The following is a 10,787-nucleotide window of genomic DNA, read 5'->3' on the forward strand; positions in this document are numbered from 1 at the left end:
TGGACTGAACCATCATTTCCCAGAGGTGTTCTATTGGATTTAGGTCAGTGTGGGGGCCAGTCAATGGTATCAATTCCTTTATCCTCCAGGAACTGCCTGCATATTCTGGCCACATGAGGCTGGACACTGTTGTGCACCAGGAACCCAGGACCCACTGCACCAGCGTAGGGTCTGACAGTGGGTCCAAGGATTTCATCCTGATACCTGATGGCAGTCAGCGTGCTGTTGCCTAGCCTGTAGAGGTCTGTGTGTCCCTCCATGGATATGCCTCCCAGACCATCACTGACCAGCCACCAAAACCAGTCATGCTGAACGATGTTACAGGCAGCATAATGTTCTCCACGGCTTCTCCAGACCCTTTCAGGTCTGTTACATGTGGTCAGGGTGAACCTGCTCTCATGAAATGCACAGGGCTCCAGTGGTGGACCTGCCAATTCTGGTATTCTATGGTAAATGCCAGGTGGGCTCCACGGTGCCGGGCAGTGAGCACAGGGCCCACTAGAGGACGTCGGGCCCTCAGGCCACCCTCATGAAGTCTGTCTCTGATTGTTTTCAGAGACATTCACACCAGTGGCTGCTGGAGGTCATTTTGAAGCTGTGTAGTGTTCTTCCTGTTCCTCCTGCACAAAGGAGCAGATCCTTGGCTGTAGCTCAGGAGGAAGAGCAGGTCACCTACTGATCAGAAGGTCAGCGGTTCGATTCCTGGCTACTCCAGGCTGCATGCCAGTGTATCCTTGGGCAAGACGCTTAACCCCAAGTTGCTCTCCGACGCAAGCGAATGTTCGATAATAAAAGCACTTAGCTTAGTTAATCATGGAAGTGCTTGTATGAATGGGGTAAATGTAAACATGTTGTATAAGCGCTTTGAGTGCTCAGCTATATAAGAACTAGTCCATTTACCATCCCAGTCCTGCTGATGGACCTTCTCCGGCCCTGTCCAGCTCTCCTAGAGTACCTGCCTGTCTCCTGGAGTCTCCTCCATGCTCTGAGACTGTGCTGGGAGACACAGCAAACCTTCTGCCAATGGCATGTATTGATGTGCCATCCTGGAGGAGTTGGACTACCTGTGCAGCCTCTGTAGGGTCCAGGTATGACCTCATGCTACCAGCAGTGACTCTGACCCTAACCAAATGCAGAACTAGTGAAAACCAGTCAGAAAAGATGAGGAGGGAAAAACCTGAGTGTCCTCCACCTGTAACACCATTCCTGTTTGGGGGTTGTCTCACTGTTGCCCCTCTAGTGCACCTGCTGTTAATTCATGAACACCAAAGCAGCTGAAACTGATGAACACCCCCTCTGATACTTACTGACCACATCAGTATCACAGAGGTTTACCTGACTTGATGATTAAAATGTGTTATCTACAACAAATATTTAGGCTGTGGTATTGTTGGGTTGTCTGAGGTAGCATGAACATGACTGCAAATATGACAACACGAACTTTCTGCATTTAAAGCAAATCACGAGCACAAAGCTTCCAGTAAAATTGATTTGTGATTCCACCCCAAGTGTAAAGATGTATGATTAAAAAAATGATATGCAGGCACATCTGATGAAGATATTTTTAGATACTTTTCTGGCAGTGACAGTAACCAAGTCTGGTTTCTAGGTCCCACGAGCGGCTCCTGGTCTCCCCTGACCGTCTGGAGGATCGGCTGATGGCGATGGGTCTGCTGCCAGGAGCAAGTGAGCGAGGAGGAGGAACCGGGATGGTTCCCACCATGGGCCGGCTCAGCCACCACCAGAAGGCCCAGTCGCAGCAGAACATTTGTGTCACACCGTCCATGGACCGCCACCACATGATCAAGATGAACTCTCACCCCACATCAGGCCACGAGCACGACCGCAGTTCCACAGCCATGTCTGGCATGGGCATGCACGGTGGCTGGGACTCCCACGGCGGGACGGGCGGAGGCCACCCCAATGCCCGACGCATGGCTTTTGCCAGCAAGAGGCAGAACACGATTGAACAACTGCACTTCATCCCCGGGGGAGGAGGAGGGCAGGGACTGCGGACTGGGAGTAAGAATGAGGTGACAGTGTAAGAGGAAGAGGGATAGCGATGGAAGAGAGGTGAAGATGAAAAGAAGCTGCAGACAGAATGAAGAGAGGGAAGCCGCGAGGCGTTTAGTGTGACGATGAGCAGGAAAAGGCAAAGAAGTGGTTTGATATCAGCTGGCTGCCTCACAGGGCTGCTCTCAGCTACACACAGCCCCCCTTCATTAAATAAAAAGTGGTGGATGACAACATTAATCCCATAGTGAGTAAAGCCAATTGATTCTCTCTTTGTCACTTGTGTATTGAAAAAGAGAAATTTCAGCTATTCTTTGTAAAGGGAAGACAAATGCCCGAGTAAAGAGCAGAAAAGAAGAAGAAAAAAAGAAGAAGCAGTTAAAGGCTGCTGGGTATTCGCTGTGACTTTTATTGAAGGATATCCGCTGAGTCAGATTTGTTGAATTGTCCTTGAGTTTTGTTGCTCTGTGCTCTGAGTCCTCGAGCGCTTCGACAGAGATCCGTCTGTGAATCGGCCGTGGATGTCAGAGCGCCGAGGCAGAGGCAGACCCGTTTGCTTGTCTATGTATTTATACAAATATTTAAAACCAAACAAGTTGCTTTTGTATGAAATTAACCTAATACTACTACTACTAATAGTAATAATACTAATATTAGCATAACTGAGCCCTGTAGGATTTTGTGTATACTTAGTTGAAAACATATTTATCCTTTAGGCAGCCACTTTGTAACCTAAAGACTGGTCACGTGATCAGCCTGTTATTTCTTTCTCTAGTTGTGATTGGACCATCAAAGTGAAACTGCTGAAACAATGCAGCAGTCATTTGATTGCTTTATAGCTCGAGTCACTCAAGCTAAACACAAATAAGTAAAATGAGCCATTCAGAGACGAGAAGCAACTCAAACGGCTGCCATAAAGGCCCAGTCACACCAGCATGCCACAATCAAGAAACTCCCAACAACCAAGTGCCAGTTTATGATGAAGGGAACGATAAAAAGAAACAAGGCTGAGGAGCTGCTGTTCCAAAACTTTTCTGAATCCAGATGTTCTCCCGTGTTTCTGGTGTGACCGGGCTTTAAAGTCCACTTTGCAGTATGATTTTAGCTAACTATGCTCTTGTACAGTGAAATCTAGTGGGTGTATATCATCTATGAAACATTGTGTAATTTGTAGGCTAAGAAAGTTTTGAACTGAACCAATCTCATGCATTTTAATTCGAACCCTGACTGACCAAACATCCTTCAACAACCGCAGGGTTTCCGCCAGCGGACCACAACCCCAGAACCTGCTGGGCCTTTTTATAACAGCTACAACTGTTAAGTTAGCTAATGTATCTTATTACCCATATTACCATAACCCATGTAGCAGCTCAGACAGCTCAAAGAACAATGCAGAAGTATGAAAAACAAATAAAGAGCATTGTTTAACTTGAAGGTAAAACATTAGCTTTGGTGGACTTATGCCCACCTTTTACAAATGACAGCAGGCTGCATGAGTCTCTGCCATAGGTGAACAACTTTAAATAATGTGGAGCTCTGTTGGTGGTATAGGGCACTAAACTCTTTTGTCTCCAGAGATGCATCTATCTGCATCACTGGGCATTTGTGAGGCACCACTGAGAGTTAAAAACGGGACAAATTCCAAGCTCCAGAAAAATGATCAGTGTGGCTGTTCTCCCATCTGTTACAGCGAAGTTTAACATCCCAGCATTCATGAAAAACAAGCTGAAGTTAGCAGGACGTTAGCTGATCGTGTCGCGTGAACTTGGGTTAGTTGGCACATGCCTGGTGTCTAGCTACAGTGCTATAGTTACTCTAATATAGCCAGATTAGCACAGGGAAGACGAAGGTTGAAGGTTAAATTGTTCTTAATTAGAGTCCATGTTTCTGATGAACAGAGACAAATGCCATCACTGGCAGGAGGACGACAGTAAAAAAGAGAATGGCTCCATCCATAACACAAGATTATAAAAAACTGAAAATGTCCTGATCCTAAGCTTAACATCCCCGCTGAGATCTTAGTCGGCCCAACAGTGACTGAAACGTTTGGTGTCAGGAACACCGCTAGGCCAGCTACCCTACCCTAACCCTAGGCTTTGGAGAAGAAGAAGAAGAAGAAGAAGCCACTTTGTTGGAAAACATCGATTTGAAGTGATTTGGGATTCCGGTGATTAAGGGAGTACAATTTTTAAAAGCCAAAAATTACATTTTAATAACACTGTTAATGCTATTATCACAGGATTATTGGTAATCCTGTGATTATCGTCTCCCCCTACATGGTTATTAAAGGCATGTTACACGTGAATGGTGCAAGTAAAAAGTTGTAAAAGCTAACTTAAAGTTTTTGGGGTCTCGTGTCTAAAACACTGCAGCCATAGATGATATAAAAGATGGATGTAGCTACTGTGATGTCACCCAATGGTTTGTGAAGTCTCGTTATGAAGCCTCCAGAGGAATGTGAAGATGATCACCGTTTTGGTGTTTTGAGTGACAAAAGACGTGCAGCTCCGTGAAGATCTCCATAGATCTGAACAGGATCAGGAAGCTGTGTCAGTCTTTTATGTGTCTATGACTGCAGCACGCTTCAAACATGAGCACCTCACCCACCTCATCAGGACACGTTTGGACCTAGAAAACAGGGTTCTTATGTTACTGTTATAGGTGATTGATTGATTGATGGTGCAGCGTTAAATTGCAGCTGGGGTCAACAGGCTTTCTGGCGGAAACCCTGAACTGTTCAAAACTTTTCATTGCAAGCTTGTAGAGAGGCCGAGGGTTTTGTTTCTGCCGCCGAGTGGTATTAAACCGACCCTCCTGTACGTGCACGGCGCCACACGTTTTCCTGCAAGTTCAGCTGCTCGCCTCGTATGAAGGGAAGGGTGGCAGATGGGTTCAAGGCGGGGGGGGGGACAATGGACACTTCACACCAAGGGCTAAAACAAATTATCTTTGTGTGTCTGTGCTCTGTACAGTCTCTGCTTCTCATTTTCATTTGTTCCTGTGCGTCGGGAGGCATGCTCATGCATATTTTCACAGATTTTTTAATTTTTATTCTTCTTGTGTAGAGAGAAAAAATGAAATGCAAGGAAATTGTGCGAAGCAAAATAACTTTTGTGTACCATGTAAAGACACACAACCATTTTACAAAGTGGTGGGAGAAGTGTTGACCATAATGATGTCATATTTTGTACAATTCTTTCTTTTTTTTTGTTTTCTGGCTGTGAGATGGACCTTCTGGCCACGCTGGCCGGATTTTCAGAGAGGCCTTCCCCTCTCGAGTTGTATTTCGATAAAGACAGACATGATTGATTACTGTGTGATGCTACCTGCCAGCCATTTTTAGTGTTTTAATACATGTGCTCACGTGTTAATGGTTTCTGTAGAAATTCTCCCTTGATGACACTATGAACGCTATTATCATGAGCTCTCTTTCTTTCTCTTCTACTTAAACATGTATTTATTTTTTTAATCTCTGTGAGTTTTAATGTATAATCCTGGATTTTCAGTATTAAAATCTTTCTAGTGAATTTAAAAGAAAAGAAGAAGAAAAACCCTTTGTATTCACGAGAACAAAAAAGAGCCGATGCAATCCAAGAGAAAAGACGAAACGCATGACGGTGTCAGAAGCCAGTGTTGGTGATGTCATAGTGCTGACTTATGATGTCACGGCGTGTATGTGTGTAAATGTACATGCGTCTGTTTTAGTTTGTGTGCCCGTGCGTGTAACTCTCTGTCTTCTTACCCTCCTTAGGAATGCTGAACTTCTTTTTTTTTTTGGCCCAAACTCAGGTCATGTCTTCAGCACTCGAGTCATGTTGTTCATATCAACATGTAATGAAATTTAAAGGCCTGCCATCATTTTGTTTATTCATTTATTTTTTTTAAAGACATTAATCAGTCCGCTTTTCTTGTGGAGCTCTGAGAACTTTTTAGACATTTGAACATGTAAATTATTGAAGGCTTTTATTGTGTCAAGTTTTGGTGTTTAAATAAGAGTTTGTGTCACTGGAATTTTAATTTAAAGGTACTTTTTGTAAATTATTGTGCTTCAGAATAGTTTCAAACTTTCCAAAATTAACCAAAGCTGTCAAAAAAAAAAAATATGAAGAACCAACATTGTGACTTTATATCTAAAACCTGTGCTGTTTGTGTTTAACTGATACCGAATGAAGTTGAAATAGGGCCAGGCTGTACTTTTGTGCAATACCAGTTTGTACCACAAGGTGGAGCACTGAGTTATGTAATTTAAGAGCAGCAAACATTTCAACTGCCTTTTCTTGACATCTAGTCTTGGTAGAAAAATAAAAAGTGAAAAGCTGTGCCAGGTTTGGAGACATAAGTTCACCACTGGCTCGATGTCCTTCAACATCAGCTGGAGAGTTTTTCTCCCAGATTTGTTTTACATTATTGATTAGAACTAATTTCAATAAAACATTCTTGATTGAGAAAAAAAATACTAAATCCTTAAAATGTGTCATGTTTTTAAACAAAATGGGCATCCAGTAATACTAATCTATGTACATGGAGTGCCCACAACCATTCAGTAACCAAATTACTCATAAATCAAATGTTGTAGTAAAAAAACAGATAACCAGATTAATATTTCTTTCTTTGTAAGTGATGGTCTGGCTAAATCTTTGTCGTACGTGGAAATAATGTCAACATCAGTCCATCTAAGAGGCTGTTTTTGCTGTCATACACATCTGCAGTTTATTTAAAGAGGGACACTGTGATGTCACCACCTGATTTTTGAAGTCCTGCTCCGAAGCCTCGAGACAAGTATTTTCTGCATCACTATCTCCGTGTTTTATGATGTGACGAGTGAGGCGCAGAGCTGACTGTGAAACTGCACTCATTAGCTAACCGCCTGTGACTCACAAATACATCCCAGATAATCCTCCTTTCTGACGCTTAGAAGGACCAAAATTTACAAAATAGAATCACTGTTTTCTTCAGTGAGAGATTGAGACCATAAACTGATCAGGAAAGTGTTTACAGAGCTCAGGGCACTGGGCCGTTTTCCTGTAGACTGCGATAAGACAGGAAGTCTTTTTTCCGACCACAGGTATCGCCCCATGCTGGCCATTAAAAAAAATGCAGGTGTAAGGCCTTTCTGCATTGATGTTACCTTTCAGACCTGAAGCTGTGTCCATCTTTTACACTGTTAGAGGTCACAGACTGTTGGGTAGTGGCCTTTGAGAAAATGGTGGTAGTTAAAAAGAAACATCGGAAGTTAAACTCTTAAAAACACCCCATTGTAAAATGCTGCCCCCTGGTGGTGGTAGTAATAATCAAATTGTGCCAGGGTTAATTACAAAAAGTACCTTTAATATGCGTCTGCAAAAACTGATCCTTTTTTAAAAGAAGCTTTCTCATACAAGCTTATTTCAAGAGAATTTTAAAGGCACAGAAGTTATAAACACGCAGCTTTCCAAAGCTACAGTACGGGCTAAAGAGGAGGGGGCTGATTGCATTTAAATGTTTTTCTATTGAGGGCAGTTGTTGCTGAAGTGGAGGAGAATGTAAAGTGACCTGACTTTGGCTGGAAAAAGCTCAAACAGCATGAGAAAGAGTGGAGGGTGTTTATGACGTGTGAATTCAGCCGTATTTTTAATGTTTCGCTCATTTCTCATCATACTTTCAAAAGTCTGATACAGATGTTGTAATCCATGTTCAGTGCTCTCCTGTGTGTGTGTGTGTGTGTGTGTGTGTGTGTGTGTGTGTGTGTGTGTGTGTGTGTGTGTGTGTTTTAACCACTGGGGGGGGGGGTATTGGGAGGCATGGGCAATTTGTATTCTCAAAGCTACTCTGCATACCTCAAATTGTATAATACATTTATTTATTACATCCCCTTATATGTCTATTTCCAAGAATATCCAGACAAAGGTCTCACAGATGTGCAACCCTTTTGTTATTGGTGATCAATTCTTGCGTTTGTAGAAATCATACTGTTTAATTGATAATAACAATAAAAGAAAATACCACTAAACTTTGTTTTTGGTGTTTTGTGATTTTTCATATTTAGAGCACATTTTTTATGTTTAGAATATTTTTATATATTAAATGTTGATAACCCCCCGCCCACACACACACACACACACACACACACACACACACACACGCACGCACACTTTTTTTTGTTACTACACGTTTAGCAGCATTAATAAACTTTTAACTCTGTACTACGTATATTTTCAGGCTCTCGGAGTAAATCTGGTTGGATTGAATTTTTCTCCATATTTTTCCAGCATTTTTGATCCTTCATAACTTTATATGTATGTGAGATACTGACATGAAATGTTCATGGTTAAAGAAACAAACCTGTTTGAGTGCTGTTCAAAACTACAACCAAATCAACTTGACATCACATATTTTTCACATATAGGGTGAGTCACTATGATAACATCAGAAAAGCACCACGTGGGATATGTAGCTGGGCAAAACAAGTTACTTAAATCAAGGAGCTCTAATAAAGTCATAATTTAGCAGTCTGAATATAGCTTATAACTGTGAAACGGAGAAACAACATTGGAGTAAGCAGTTCTACATATGAGTCTGGACACATCACACTAAACTCTTAAATCATCTGATCCAACCTTTATTAAAGCTCCACCATATACGATTCTGTGTTTATTGGTGTTTAATCACCTGAAAATATCAAAATCACATTTATGATGCTTACAATGAGTCCTAATATGTCTACATATTTACAGGATCCTCCTCCACAGTGTGCTTTGTGTCTAAAGTGAAGCAAACACTGGATCTGCAGACTGCCACAGGTGGAAAGGAGGATTTTTATTTGGCTGCGGTCTCCAACCCTGCATCTCGAGGCCACTGTGTACTGTACCTTTAAATCATTTATATATGAGATGTTTACACTGACAGAATTGAAATGAGGTTTGGATGGACAGTTTGAAATGACCGACCCATGAGTCAGAGCACAGACTATGAATATGAAGTTGGACAATGCTTCAGCGCATCGTCCCTGTGGACAAACGTGATGAAAAATATGGTGGAGCTGAGCATCTTGCTGCCTGCTGAGTCGCTTTGGTGTAACCGGAGGTTAGAGTATTATGGAGGACCGCAAGAGAGACAGAAAGACTAATAAAGCATTTCTTTAAGAATTAAAACCATACAATAATACTTTCATTAACAAATCATTTATTAATCAATAAACAGACTAAATATATGAATAAACTTGATCTGTACAGGACTCTCTGCATCCTCTGAAAAACGATGTACACCCCACAATTCAAGAGCTTATAGAACCACCGTTAGCAGCAGTGACTCGAAGTGATGATTTTCTCCATCACTTTGTGAGTCTGTCACATTGTTGTGGAGGGGTTTTGGCCCACTCTTCTTTACAGCGCTGCTTCAGTTCATTTATGGACTCTGACTGGGCCGCTGCCACGCCTTCATTCTTCTCTTTTCCACCTGCTGCAGTGCTTGGGATTGTTGTACTGTTGCATGAACCACTTCCTTCAAGCTTTAGCTGAATACGTTGGTATACTGAGGAGCTCATGGCAGACTCAGTCTCAGCCTGTGGCTGATAAACAATCCCAAATTGGGGGGGGGGATTACAATGTATGCATCAGCTTATTATTTGCTCAAGTTGATGCTGGATAACCACCACCTCAAGCACAGTAATGGCAGACTGATGCACAGGGCTGAAGGTAAGGACTCTGACATCATAGTCAAAGTCAAAAATACAGTCTCTGTCACACCAACCCTCTGCATGTCCTCCTCCACTACATCCATGAACCTCCTCTGAGGTCTTCCTCTCCTCCTGCCTGCAGCTCCATCTTCATCCTCCTTTCTCCAGTATATCCACCCTCCCTCCTCTGCACATGTCCAAACCATCTCAGCCTTGCTTCTCTAACTTTGTCTCCAACCTGCTGATCCTGAGCTGTCCCTCTGATGTCCTCATCTCTAATCCTGTCCCTCCTGCTCCCTCCCAGTGAAGATCTGAGCATCTTCAGCTCAGCCTCCTGTCTTTTTGTCTCCAAACCATCATCACAGCAGGTCTCCCTGCCATCCCGTAAACCTTCAATTTCACTCTCGCTGCTCTCCTTCTGTCACCCCTGCACTCTTCTCCACCCACTCCACCCTGCCTGCACTCTCTTCTGCACTGTCCATTGCTTTGGATGGTATTTAAACTCATCCACCTTCACTCCCTCTGCTCCTTGCAGCTTCACCTTTCCACCTGTCTCCCTCTTATTCACACACATGGATTCTGTCTCACTTGTACTGACTTTCATTCCTCTTCTCTCCAGAGCATACCTCCACCCCTTCAGGCTCTCCTCCACCTGCTCTCTGCTCTCACTAGAGATCACAGTGTCATCTGTGAACATCATAGTCTATGGGGACTCCTGCCTGACCTCACCTGTCAACCTGTCCATCACTGCTGCAAACATGAAGGGGCTCAGAGCAGATCCCTGATGTAATCCCACCCCCACCTTGAACCATCTGTCACTCTCCCACACACTTCACCAGTGTCTCACTGTTCTTATACATGTAACTGAAAAAAAAACTGACCAAGAAGGTGTAGGCTGTAACTTTTTACACCTATTTACATAGAGAATATTTTAAATGGCAACATTTTCCATCAGTTTCACCAAAAACAAATAAAATGGCAAACAGATGACAAAAACAAAGTGTTGATAAACATACCTTAGTCCTATATTTACCATCAGTTACCCCTTTTATAGATACAGAGTTGATAGGAAATGTCAGGAAAGTTTCCTAAATGTTTCAGACCGTTTGACTTCCTTCCA

At 42.8% G+C, this 10,787-nt stretch overlaps 1 protein-coding gene across 2 annotated transcripts in view; it reads left to right on the forward strand.

Annotated features, from left to right (window-relative positions):
* LOC115788719 (protein shisa-7-like) overlaps window positions 1–7,948 on the forward strand; it is a 33,594-nt gene extending 25,646 nt beyond the window's left edge. Inside the window, exon 8 of one of the 2 annotated variants that reach the window (XM_030741861.1) lies at window positions 1,610–7,948. In XM_030741861.1, the coding sequence (XP_030597721.1) occupies window positions 1,610–2,045 (436 nt within the window). In that variant the 3' untranslated portion in view covers window positions 2,046–7,948. The remainder of the gene's footprint in view (window positions 1–1,609) is intronic. The other variant, XM_030741862.1, reaches the window with a different exon arrangement.
* The last annotated feature ends 2,839 nt before the right edge of the window (window positions 7,949–10,787 follow it).

The sequence above is a fragment of the Archocentrus centrarchus genome, chromosome 11 (genome assembly GCF_007364275.1).
Source record: "Archocentrus centrarchus isolate MPI-CPG fArcCen1 chromosome 11, fArcCen1, whole genome shotgun sequence".
NCBI lineage: Eukaryota > Metazoa > Chordata > Actinopteri > Cichliformes > Cichlidae > Archocentrus > Archocentrus centrarchus.